We start from the raw sequence: 13790 nt of genomic DNA, 5'->3' as shown, positions 1-13790 counted from the left end.
CCAGCACTCAGGAGGCAGAGGCAGGTGGATCTCTGTGAGTTAGAGGCCACCATGCTCTACAAGGTAAGCTCCAAGGTAGCCGAACTGTTTGTTGTTCAGAGGAGCCTTGTCTTGAAAAAACCAAAAAAGGGTAAGATGATTACCTCTCATTAATCATCAGGAAATGCTCATTTTGCCTCTGGAGAATGTTTGACTAGGAACTCAGGTTGTCAGTCTACATCATATTTCCCCCCATAGACGGATCTATGTTCAAGCTCAAATCATCAATCCGGCTGGCTACAACTATCGCCTCATGCTAGCCCAGACACTCACCTCTTCCTATGGAAGACATACAGCATGATGACCAGTCCCCCCACAATTAGCAGGATGGCAACTGGCAGAGCAATGATCAGGTGCATGAAATTCTCATACGTTGCTGCAGAAGCAAGAAGAAACAGGCTATGTCAGGTCAGTAATCGGCTTGTCTTCCTGTTTTTATCTGTGGTTGGAAGTATGATTAAAAATCGTTTCTGAAAAACCCTTTACTCCCTTCACCACACACTAGGAATCTTCAAGGTAAGTGTCAGGACAGGCCCAGCAAACAAACAGTTTGGAGAAAATGGTAAATAACTACAGATGCAAGTATTATACTTCTTCAAAGTGCTGTATATTCTGAAATAATAGTTCAAATGACAGCCTGAAAGCAAATGATTTTTGTGTGTATTGGTATGGAAGTTTATATACATTTGCTGAAGTAAAATGGAACAGATCTCAGACTTACACACACACTAACTGCTTATGATGTGCTGATCTTTACAAAATTTCCACGGACAGCTGCTCCCCCCCCTCCACCACTGGATGATACTTCTTGCCAATGTTGCCAGGTCTACGAGGAGGAGTTAGGGGAACATGCCATCCTCCCTGAGTTATGTTTGTATTGCTTAATTCAGACACAGGAAGAAATCCTCTTCTATAAGCAAGATCAGAGAGCTGATCTAACTTCCCCAGGGGTTGCATTGGCAAATGGCAAGTCACATTCTCAAGTAAGAGCCTGGCCCTCCTGCGGGCCTTGCTCATAATAGCCTCACCACAGAACTAGAAATCTTTGGGCTCATGGCGGTGAGCATGGCAACAGAGAGGCCAGGTTTGAGGCATGCATCAGAAAGAATTCATAAGACTCCAGTTAAAATGGAAAAACAAACAAAATGAGTGGCTGGGGAGAAGGGGTGAAGACAGCTATGAGAGCTTATCTGAGTGACCCCTGGAACACTGATAAGGAATTGGAAGGAAAGAAGCATTTCAATGGCAGCTGTCTGGATTTCACGTTTGCCTATAAGAAGCCCATAGTTAATATCAGACACCCATGTAGACATGTCTACGCTAGTGCCAATGGGATGGCTTTGTGGGCAAAATCACCTGCTGGGTCACCCTGGCAACCTGAGTTCAATCCCTGGAACTCATGTAAAAGGAGAAGACAACCAGCTCCTCAAAGCTGTCCTTCAAACTCTCCACGTGTACGGTGGCAAAAAAGACCACAAGGGCACACACAAGACTAGTAAGTAAAAAATAGGAATGTCTACTTGGAAAGGAGCTGGGAACGCACTGGAAACATCTCCATGGACCAGGAGTCACACACCAATGATTAGTACATCTCTAGAATCTATTCTTATTTTTGAACTATTACAAAAACCAAATTCATTTTTCAAATTAAATCTATTTTTTAATCTAGTATCTTTCAAAAATGAACGAAGTTCGGCAACTTCTAATTCCTAAAAGTATTCAAAGGTATCCCTACCAATGAGGAGCACAGAGCTTTTTTCCCCCAGGAGAGTTCTTGGTTTTCTATTACTGATACCACTGGTCATGATATGCTGTGTTCTTTCTGAAGTTTCCCATTTTAACAGGGACACGAAAAAACTGGAACACAACCAGAAGAACAAGACTGCTAGAAAATTGCCTGTGCAACTGGTCCTCGAGAAAAGGCTGAAAGACCTGAGACTATTTAATCTGGAGGGGAGCTATCTGAAGAGGAATTTAATAGGACTCAAGCACACAGAGTTCTTTAGAAATAGCGGGTGGTGCAGAACATTCAGGGTATCCCTCTAAACCGCAGCAGCAGAGTCTTGTCAGAACCTAGGAAAACTTGCCAGGAGCAAAGAAAGCTAGCATGCAGCTTCTAATGGAGAAAATGAATCACAGGGATGTTTAGATGCCCCGGTCTTGGTGGTACAAACAGATAAACAAAGGCAGATACAAACATGGCTGCTCCTAAGGAACGCCAGGCTCACTCAGCTCCAGAAGCCAAGGACTGCTTCTTCAGAGAACGCTACAAAATATACCTAGCCTGTGGACCCCAGAAATAAGCAGAAGGGTAGGGAAGGGTTGGGGAGATGATGACAAAGCCTGGACAGAGCCCAGCAATAGCAGGGCTCCAGTGCTGGTGTGGTGGCACAGGGTACTGTGGTTAAGAGGGTAAATGTCCCCCAAAGACTTGGATGTTTAGAGTCTTGGTGGCTTGCCTGTGTCACTACTGGGAGCTAATGGCAACCATAGGAGGTGGGTCTTAGAGGGAAGAAGTTACATCATTGGAAGGTAGGTGTCCTTGAAGAGAACTGTGGACAGAACCTAGCCCCTTTCTCTCTTTTGGAGGTAAAAAGCTCAGCTCCATCATGTAGTTACCACTTGTGATGTTTTGTCTCAGCACAGTTCAAAAGTAACAGTCAATGGACTATGGCCTACAACCTCCAAAACTGTGAGCCAAAACAGATCTCTCCCTCTAGTTATCTCAAGTGTTTGTCACAATGGAAAGCTACTGCAACATCATACTGGAGAATTAGCGCCGAAGCTAAATACGAGGCTAGGCTACTTGGAATAAATAAGAAAATTCAGATTATAACCAACAGAAATCTCTATCCCATTACTCCTAAAACCTACACCTAGGCCCACCAGCAGCAGATACATGGAATCTTAGCTTACTGTTTATAATTCTATTCTTTTGTTATCTGTCACTAGGAGGATTTTTCAAGTGTTTCTTTCAACCCCTACAACTGATCCCCTCATCTGCTGGTGGGTACTTAGGTTATTTCCAGTTTGGTTATTGTGTCTAGGGCCTCAAGAAACAAGACAGTGGACAACTCTTTGAGACACCAATGTCATTTCTTCTGGATGGGGACTGCTGGATGTGTCGACACCTTGTTTGAATAAAGAATCCAGAAAAGATCAGTAGGGACACAGACACTAGGAAACAACAGTCCACCAGACCCAAGATTCTAGCTACCAACCAAAGCTGAGCTGAGATTTTGGTGGGGTACAAGAGGAATTCACATTTGATTCCATTGTATTATTTGTCCCTATATTCCATGTGTATGAACTAATCTGAAATATCTGGTTTCCAATAAGACATCTAAAAATGCACTATACAAAACTTCACCAAAGAAAAGACTACATTTTATGGTCATGTAACCCTTGTATTTAAGCATTTCACATTTAGTTTTACATATGACATCACCATTTAGAACAGCCTTCTAAGAATCCTGTCTTCTCAGTGGTTTGAATGAAACTCTGTGCAAAATAATAAGTAAAGTATCTTTCAATGTATATTGATGGATTAAAATACCTGTTTTTCACCACTGGACAGATGAGGGGAGGAGGATGACTCTGCCTGGGAAGGTGGACTGTAGATTTCTGCCCTAGAGCACTGAGACTATATGATCGCTGGTTTTTTTTTTTTTTTTTTAATTTCATGATTCTGAGTGTTGGCTCTAGGCTGTAGCCACTTTCACTGACTAGGCAGGAGATGGCATATTCAACTCAATAATTTGCAAACTGCCTCTTCACATAAGCCAGAGTAAAAGCAGAGTTGTCTTCTAGCTCTCCAGAGGTTGTGCTACCTTCTAGTCAGTCACATGAGATAAGGACCCAAGGGTCAGCATCTTCCCAGGCTGAGATCAGAGATAACACACTAGTTTGTGCCCCTATCTTATAACTGACCAGCTCTGGTGTGTGTGTGTGAGTGTGTGTGTGTGTGTGAGAGAGAGAGAGAGAGAGAGTATCACAGATCTGTGCACACCAAGGATAAATGTCAAATATCTTCCTTTATGGCTTGCAACCTCATTTTTTGAGGCGAGATCTTTCATTGAACCCAGAGCTCACCAATGAGCTAAACTGGCTAAATAGCAAGCTACAAGTGTTTTACTGTTCATCTACTGAACAGTGAGGTTACAGAAGCACACCACCACTCCTGGTTTTGATGCGAAGGATCTGAACTCAGATCCTTAAGCAATTATTTTACCCAATGGGCTATCTCCTCAACCTGGCCAGCCTTGTTCTAACAGAAAAGCAGACATCAGAAGCCCAGCTCAGGCCCAGCCGGCTTTTAGTTTTGCCATGTATCTCCCTCCTAAGACTTACTCTTCGCTGGGACATAGAAGAACACAGGATCTGTCCACGACCCATTGCCGGAGAGAGAGGTGGCCTGAATCCGGGCTGTATAGTTCCCCGGGTTTAGCCGGTTAAGCTTGGCCCCTCCATACTGCCTGTATTCCTGTCTGGACACACATTCCCGCTGATCCTAAAGAAATGAAACATTAAGTGTTAAAACTTCCTACAAGCAAGGACTGACTGACACCTGCTAGCTCATCACTGTGCTAATAACACCAGTCGCCCAACATCTGCCTAGCAATCATCCAGGTCATCAACATAAAGGCAGAAATTGGACCTGTAAGGTGGCACATGGAAAACCCTCATCAGTCATGTTTGTAATTGAAAGAACTCCAGAGGAATGAAGAGTTATCAAGATGTGTCTCGCCTGTGACACAAGGTCTATCTACAATGAAACTGTTTACAGGTAAAGTACAGCCAGCCAGCTCCTTGTGCTGTGGTTACTGCTCCACAGAGCCTGGGTTTCTGGGAGACCCTGATTCCTCACTGACTGACCAGCAGAGCAGTGAGTGGCATGTGATAACAAGTGCTCCTAGTGCTCACAGGAACACCCACAGGTGCAGGCCACAGTCCTGGCCTTACCTCGACTTGTGATCCATACTTTATTTCATACATTAGAATCAATCCGTTGGGATTCTCAGGTTCCGGCCACTTTAAAAAGATGGAATTTTCAGGTCTTGGCTCCCAGGTCACTGGTCCAGGAATGTCATCTGCTCCTTCTGCAGAAAGACATTGAGTTTAGGTCTCCAAAAAATATGACAAATGGCAGGCTAACATGAGAATGGCTCTTCATTAACATGTGTATGCAGGGCTGCACAGGGACGTCGTGGGGGCCCTCCTGAGATGGCTGCTAGCACAGGTGAAGGATTAGGTACTGGACATGCCTGGTGACCTGTCATCTCAAGGTTCCACAGCACCTTGACACTGACTGGTCATCACCAGAAAAACCCTCACACTCCTGACAACCTAACTCACTCTCTCTCGGTCTGTTTTTCCTGTCTAAAGAAGAACGAACCCCTCAAACACAGCATCCCTGAAAGAGGGCAGTGAGTTTCAGTGTGTTAAGCCTCCTGCTGTGGTACTGACTCTCCACAGGCCCAAATCCTCACAGCAACTTAGTGGCTGTCTGGGTGACTGCAAGGGAAGAAGGGGCTCAAAAGGAGGCCCACAGGCTGCTCTGGTGGGCCAGGAGGATCAGTGCATCCTCTGGATAAAGGCAGCGGCTTTATTCGAAACCTGGAGTGTCCTCTCAGGTCTGCAGTGTGCTAAGAAGACCTCACCTCTAGCCCTCGGCACTACTGAGAGATGGTAAACCCTTTAGGAGATGGGGCCTCACTGAGGGAAGTCAGGGCACTAGGGAGCAGCCTTTCCTCTCTCTTCTCCACGGCGGCCAGGAGGGGGACAGGTCTCCTTTACCACCCACTGCTGACATGATGTGCTGTTTCTCTATAAGCCCAAAAGGATTAGGCAAGTAAGTGCCTATGGTCCAGAACTCCCCAAACACACACTGTGCCCAAATAAACCTTTCTTCCCATTAAGATGATTAGCTCAGGTATTCTGTGAAAGCGATGGCAAGCTAACTCACTCAGCTGTGCACAGAAGGGTGAAGGGCTGTGCACAGAGTACACATGAGAGCCAAGCAGAAGCAGGAGTGGGAGCCCTGGCGGAGGCTTGGAAAGACTTTCTTTGCTGAGCCCAGGATGGGACCTGGAACTGGGAACATGCTCTCTGTTTCTTAGGCTCCTGATGGACAACGCTGTGTATCAATGACCACACAGTCGTAGGACTCAATCTAAGGGCTGTCCCTCCTCTGGCTGTCAGCCTCTCCCCCAGGCTGTGATGTGCCATACCTGCAGGCATGGTTCTCGCAAAGACAAAGTTGGAGGCACTGCAGCCCAGCTTCTCGGCTTCGTGGTTGCAGCTGTGGATATCGATACGGTACAAAGTGAAAGGCCGGAGGTTGGAAATGACAGTTCTCTCCTTGTTATCCACTCTGCTCTCAAAGAAAGGGTACTCTGTCTCGAGCTCTTCTGGGTCTGTGATATTGTAGGTGTCAGCCACTGTGGTGTTCCTGCTTCGGCTAGACATGGTGGTGTTGGCCACTTGCATGATATCTCTCCGCCTCCTTTCAGGTCTGCAAGGAAGAGAAGGCCAGCTGGTAAAGGCATAAGCTTTGTCTTGTCTATGGCCAAGAGGGAAGTAACAGAAAAGGAAAATCCTAGCCTTGAAATAAACGAAACTTTTAGGCTCCTTGGATAAGAACCAACACACACCAAGGGAATTTCCTTCTTCATGATCCATCTTGCATTCTCTGTGGCACCCTCAGAAACACCCACACTCACACTTGCACCCAATCAAGAGCAAACAATACATCAGCCATTCTTAGCCAGGCATTGCTGTGTTTCACCCAACTGACATTGCTACTTGGTCAGCCTTGATGACTGACCACTGAAACGGACAAACCCACCTGCCTCAGCTAAGACTGATTAGGAAAAAGTGAGAGAGCTGAGGCCTAAGACACACGGGGCAGAAGGGATCCAAAGGCCTATAGTAGCAGCTTTCTTGATCTTCTCTGAAAGAGAAGCAAGCAAGTCCGTAAATCCAGGGCTTTTCCTGAGTAACAGGGACTCCTAGTAATGGATGCCTGCAATCCCTAATGCCTGCGTTATGGTCTTGGAGGTCCATCAAGCCTACCTTTGCTCCCCATTTAGCAGTGGGTACCTGTGGCCTCCCAACATCCTGCCTGCGAGGGGAGTGGAGCCTCTGCCATTGACTTGTGTTGGTTTGAAAACAACAGAAAAACAACAGGAACAGGTGAGTGGGGCTCCATCTGCCTCCGAAAACCCTAAAATCAGGCTTCAGACACCAAGAAGAACTGAGAAATAAAAACAGAACAACAGACAAGCCCCTCTATGAGGAACACACCACCCTCAGGCTAGCTGTGGGCAAACGGTGGGAAAGCTGGGTGCTGAGGCTATTGCTGCACTGCCTGGGATTAGGCAAGGGATGGCAGCAACAGGTAGATGCAGTCTGCCTGGTAAGAACATGAAAAGTACATGACAACAGCAGTGCCTAGAATAGAGAGCTCATCAGTCTCAGTGCAGGAGTGCCCAGCAGAGAGGAGGAGAAATCCACACACAGAGGGAGGCACCTTGGAAGCCATGCCCCAGGCCTATGGATGGATGGTCCCTAAGCCCTGGAAGAGTAGGGTTGAGGTCCAGAGGAAAAGGGCTGCATGCTCCCCAGCCTGCTCAGCAGATGGATCTGCTATCAAAATCACAGTTATTTGTCAGGTGTTGACACGGCAGGCCCCACTACAAGTGTATAAACAGCCTGTGCAGGGCCTGTCTCCAAAGGCAGGGATGTGCATTCATTTTCATGATGCTGGAGAAGGAAGAGCTAGGCAACAAGAGTACTAGTCTACCATGTTCCCAACCAATCAAGAGACTATCTACCTTCCTGGAAGGAAGATACAAGAAACCACATTTTCATTTTGCTAGGAAGACATTCAAAACATTACTAATAAATTTCCTGCCTCCCTTTTGAGACCAGCACAACACAAACTTGTGTCTACATGTACGAAGTTTCTTGCATTTGATTTATTGAAAAATGATACTAGGTCCACTCCCTTCTTAGTAGTCTGCTTATTTGTACACACTACACTTTTGTAGACTGCCTAACAGTTACTATGGATATAGAGTCAGGACTAAAGAGGGAGGCAATATAGGCATTAGAAAATTGGGGATGATGTAAACAGAGTGGCCCAGATTTGTCAACAGCTACATTCCAAATGGGGTGGCCAACAGCACGCTGTATCATCAGCTTTCCTCACTTTGCAAAATAATTGCTATTGGAGAATCTTGCCTTTCTTAACATTTGTCAACATTTTAGTGATATAAATTATGTAACTTGTAAAGATAGCAGCCAATGCAGTCATTTACCAAACACCAAGTTCAGGAAGTAACCTAATAAACACTACCTTCCATTCTATTACAAATAAGCACACAGGCAGAGTCAGGCACTGCAGACAATCTGACTTATGTGCCTTTAGCCTCCAAATAAATTGTGCCTAGAATGACATGTAAGTATGAACAACTTTTAGGTAATTCAGTTGTACAACAGTCTTCATGACTCATTCCTATCATCTAGGGTGCTCTTTTACAAGGGCCTTGCTAGAACTTGTATGGGTGCCAGATCTATGCCTTGATAGGAGGCAAATACCAAAAGCAATCAAACCAAACCAAAAAGCCCAAATAGCAAGGTGTAGTAACACATATCTGCACGTTGGGCTTGTTTCAGGACATAGAAGTCAAGCTGCACGACAGGGTGATGGCATTCAGCACTCAGGATCCAGCTGAGAGTACAGACACTTCAGTCACACCTAGGTCAACCACAGCTCTGCTGCCCCATCACTCAACCTGGTGTTCCACAGCCAATGATAACTGCAGCAGCAGTGGCGATGTCATGTGAATACAAGCAAATGACTGAGTGGTATTCTCAAGAGGGTGGTCTAAACAGAAGTTGTCACAAAAGCAAAACTAAGCTCTCAACTTCTACCCAGTTTCCCGTCTGCCTCCTGCTCTCTCCTTCTCACAAGCACTTCTGCCATAATGCTCTGCCATGCAACACAGACAAGGATGCCTTCATCAGAGCAGAGGCATGGCGGCTCTGTGCTCCTCCTCTTTAAAACCACTGAGCTATGCACACCACGGAGCATCAGATAACTAATAATCCTTACTCACAACCTGAACCTCTGGCAGCATCAAGCACGTGTATGGTCAAGAAGTCCTGGATTTGACTGACACCCAGTACAATGTTGAGATAGGGGAAGACTTCCTGCCTAGCCTCCTCAGGACACTATACCTAGGCATTCTTGTGGTTATACAACTTTTACCAGCTGAGCACTGGTTTGGGTGGACTGGCCCACATAGACAATCCATTGAAAGGAAAGAGAGGTCTGGTGTTGAACAATGTAGGTTTGAGATCCAAGACTCAAGCTGAAAGTAAATCACTACATCCAGTTTTTAAAACACCTTTTGATTTGATTAGGTTTTCAAATTCAAGGGAACACAGTTGATACACTAGGAACACAGGTAAAAAACTGCAGTGCATCCTGGCCCACAAAGTTGACTTCAACAGCTGCCCAGCTGCCTTCCAACCAAGGGAACTGTGCCCAGTGAGAATACATAGTCTGCTACAGGGCACTAAAAGCTCTAGCAAATTTTCACTGTGAGAGCAGGGGAGGGGAATAAAGCTGCCAAGAAGTCAGGAGTTCTAGTCTCAAAGGACTGGACCCTCCAGATCTAACAGGTCTGTTTTCTACTCCACTGACTCTTCAGATGAAGAGGGATATCTTTGACCATTTCACAAATATCAAGGAAGTCATTTTAAAATCTATTTGTTGAGACAATCTAAGAAAAGCACTAAAGGCAAAGTAACAGCAGGATAAACAGCAGCTGAAGGCTTGTGGAACTTCAGGAGGAGGAACAAGCCCAGAGGACTGCAGGCAGCTGGGGTTCTGGGGGGACCAGGGCACTGGGCTGGGTGCCTCACTGGTCTGAATCCAGCTGTCCAACCAGTTTTCAGCCTCCAGGGTTGTACACAACTTTTCAGGAGGAGAGCCCAGAGTCATTTCCTTAATCTCCTCCCGGATAGCACTAGCTCCTCTGTGCCTTAAAAAATCCCACTATGTTATTTGCTTCCACAGCACATATACTAAAACGCAAACAACTATTGTGCTCACCATTTTAACTGTCATAAAGTAAACCACCAAATTAAAAAAAAAAGAGATCTCTAACATAAGCTTTTAACTATTTTAAATATGCAACTTAATGACATTTGACTACAGTGAAAATGCACAGCCACTGTCACTACTTCCAAAAGACTGTGCTGCCTCAAACAGAAACTCTAAAAATATGATCACCTGCTTCCCTCTCCACTCTGTTTTTACCCCCTAGGAAACTCTAACTTGCCACAAGATTATTCTACATATTTCATATACATAAAACCACACAGTATCTATTCTTTATTGTCTGGCTTTGTTTCATTTTTGATGGAGTTTTCAGGATTTGTGCATGTTATACCATTAGTCAGCATTTCTTTCCATTTTACAGTTAACTAGTATTCCATCCAATGGCTATACAACCTTTTATTTATCCATCTACTGATGTACAACTGGGTTTTCTTCTATTAAAGTTAAATACATTTAATTCTCCCCCCCATGCTCAGCAAGGGATAACTTGTGGGGGTCAGCTCTCTCTCTCTCTCTCTCTCTCTCTCTCTCTCTCTCTCTCTCTCTCTCTCTCTCTCTCTCTCTCTCTCTCTCCCTCTCTCCTTCCACCCTGTGGGTTCTGAGGACTGAACTCAGAATGCAGGGGTATAGGCTCAGGAGTGGGTGCTTTTACCTACCGAGCCATCTCACTGGTCCCTTTTCAGTTTGCATTCTTACCCTGCAGAAACCGAGGGGAGAACACGGGAGCAGAGGGAACACTTGGGACGGTGCTGCACTCTGCTTATGGAACCTGACTGTAATGGACACACTGAGCACATGACTATGTTCTGGAGCTGGGTCACTTTTGAAACTGATTCCAGCCCCCACTTGAATCACTCCTTCTCTGCCAGGTTGAGGGAGTCAAGAGGAGGGTAGAGCAGGGATGGGCCTGATCCTCAGCTTTTCCCTTTACTGGTTTCCCTGAGGACAGTCAAGTAACTCAGGCAGCGCTACCACGGCCAGGTGACAATGACCCTATCTGCTCTGTGAGGGAGGTGATGTGGCTGAGGTTATGTAATTCTCATACATACACAATCACCTCCTCCCATAACAGGAGCCTGGGGCCCCTTCCTTCAAGGCTAGCCTTCTGTAGGAGTTCTGCTGACCATACTGAGAGCATCTTTTGTTGCTCCCTCAAGTGGGTTCCATGTTGTGCCTCTCCATGCAGTGAGCAATGAAGAGATGGGCCTAGCCGAATAGCACCAAATGTGGCACTTGTAAAGGGGACACTCACCTGGGCACAAAGATGGAATTGTGCAGGAAATTCTCAAAGACTTTGCGGTACTCGGCCTCTTCCTTCTCAGCCTGTTTCTCGGCTTCAGTTTTGGGACAAGCACAGCAAGGCCCTTTGTCACCACCACACACTTCTGTCTTGGGATTCTCCGTCACCTCTTCCACATCAATGGTACCATCTGCGTACTTTCTGATGGGTATTTTGTCTACTCGGAACAGAACAGAGTGGGAATGAAAGTCCTGTACAGGGCTCGTGAGCACTGTTAATGGGGAAGGGGGCTGGCCAGTCTGCACTGCTGAGAAACAAGCCCGGCACAGGACAGGTCTCTAACACTGGCGCTCAGGTTCTCCCAGACAAAACACAAGGCAGGCTGCATCACCTGACTGCTGGCCCAGCTCACCTTTGGAGCAGTAGTTGTGCCGATACAGGTAGCCATCCTGTGGCTGCCGTTGCCACCTCACAATGTAGTAACTCAAGTTACCATTGGGCAGAGTTGGGGGATTCCATTTCACAATCAGCTGAGAAGAAGAGTTTGATGCCGAAAGTACATCTAGGGGAATGGAAGGAACTGGAAAGAAGAACAAAGGACATTTGAGGTGGAGGTTATCAGGGACACAATGCAAACCAACAGGAAGCTGCAGGTTTGACCTGGCCACAAAGATAGCAATAGGCCAAGCAGAACACAGAATGAACCTGAGCCTTGTTTTGAAAGAACATTAACTGGAATGCCAGCCTTCTCTTCAGAGCATCTGTTCTCAGGTAATCTCTGCACAAACACACATGGCTCATGGAGCTGGACTGAAGAGGCTATGTATGCATGGCCAGGGGTAGAGGGGACTTTGCAAATCTACAGTTGTTCACTTATGACAACTGCCACTTTCCAGTGTGTTTTAGCAGAGAGCAAACTGAAGTCCTCAGTACTTCTGTGATCGCAAATTTGAATGAGAAGGGACACAGAGACAAATTGAAAAGTAGAAGTGGGGGCTGGAAAGTGTGTGGAGTATGTTGTGTGCCTGAACCTGTATGAAAGGACAGGAGCACAAACCACAGATCCTGTAGGCAAGGTTGTGTGGGATGGCTAAGCCATGACCCTGGAACGCCAGCACACATGAGCTCTGATTTTATGCAAAGTCCCGCCAGCAAGAGGAGTTTAATAGTCCAACTGAAGCTTGCTTACTACTCAAAAAGAACTGACTTAATGTAAAAAGGAAAACATCTAGGACCACTGCCATGTTCTCAGCAGAGTTCCCATAGCAAAATCAATGCCACAGCTAAAGTACTGCCCACTCCCAACACACACACACACACACACACACACACACACACACACACACACACACACACACCCCACAAAGAACAGATTTTGGCATTTTCGAAAGTGCAAGAAATAGGATCATGGTATGTCTCTTGAGCATGTGGTCCAACTAAGCTGTTTTTAAAATCTGAAAGGCAAAAACAGGCTGTGCTGGCTAGTTTTATGTCAGGTTGACACAACCTATAGTCATCTGATAGGAGGGAAACTAAATTGAGAAAATGCATCCATAAGTCAGAGCAATAGGCAACCCTGTAGGGCATTTTCTTAATTAGTGGTTGATGGGGGAGGGCCCAGGTTATTGTGGGTGGTGTCATTCCCTAGGCTGGTGGTCTTGGGTTCCATAAGAAAGCATGCTGAGAGTAAGCCACAGGAATCAAACCAGTTAAGTTAGCAGCACTTCTCCATAGGTCCTGCCTCTGCTCAAGTTCCTGCCCCGGCTTTTTAATGACAGACTGTGAACCAGATACGGAAGTCAAATGCTTTCCTTGCCAGGTTGTTTTTGGTCACATACCACATCAACAGAAAGGACTAACTGGATAATAAGAATTTTGGGATGTATGAGATGCTCAAGACTCTGAGAACTGCTGAGAAAAGGCATGCTAAGAGATTAGGACTAATACTAACTCTTGCAAAGAAACTATAACCATCAATGTCTGGTCCCTTCAGGGTTTCCAAAAGTTTTTCTCAAAGTTTATTATTAGATATTTCAACACAGGATGCATAGATGAAGCAGAGGCAAAGGATGGACCAAGTCCTGAGCACATGTGAGGACAAGGGCCAAAATGCAGTTTTTAATATTTAGGAAGAACAATCAGATCTCTTAGCAATCTGCTGCAAGAAGAAATTCTACTCTCATTCTCAAATATGCTGCAAAGAGTCTCTGGGAATGTTATTCCCAAATTTTTGATGAAAGATGAATATATTCTGTTGCATTTGAAATTCCACTAAATCAACCCATTCCCATGGCAGGAAGCCCATGGAAAATTCATTTCTATTAAGACTTCAGGGTCAGCAAATGATGGTGACTGCTTATGGGGGGAGGTTTGGAGAAG

The 13790-nt window shown here is 45.6% G+C and overlaps 1 protein-coding gene across 1 annotated transcript in view; it reads right to left on the bottom strand.

Moving 5' to 3' along the window:
• Igf1r (insulin like growth factor 1 receptor) overlaps window positions 1-13790 on the bottom strand; it is a 277658-nt gene that overhangs the window by 25204 nt on the left and 238664 nt on the right. Inside the window, exons 9-14 of the mRNA XM_051206506.1 lie at window positions 11824-11991; window positions 11424-11628; window positions 6270-6553; window positions 5002-5138; window positions 4390-4549; window positions 313-415 (exon numbers count right to left, since the gene is read on the bottom strand). Coding sequence (XP_051062463.1) covers window positions 313-415; window positions 4390-4549; window positions 5002-5138; window positions 6270-6553; window positions 11424-11628; window positions 11824-11991 — 1057 coding nt within the window. The remainder of the gene's footprint in view (window positions 1-312; window positions 416-4389; window positions 4550-5001; window positions 5139-6269; window positions 6554-11423; window positions 11629-11823; window positions 11992-13790) is intronic.

Source organism: Phodopus roborovskii, unplaced genomic scaffold (genome assembly GCF_943737965.1).
Source record: "Phodopus roborovskii unplaced genomic scaffold, PHOROB, whole genome shotgun sequence".
Taxonomy (NCBI): domain Eukaryota; kingdom Metazoa; phylum Chordata; class Mammalia; order Rodentia; family Cricetidae; genus Phodopus; species Phodopus roborovskii.
This window is presented reverse-complemented; position numbering and strand designations above follow the sequence as displayed.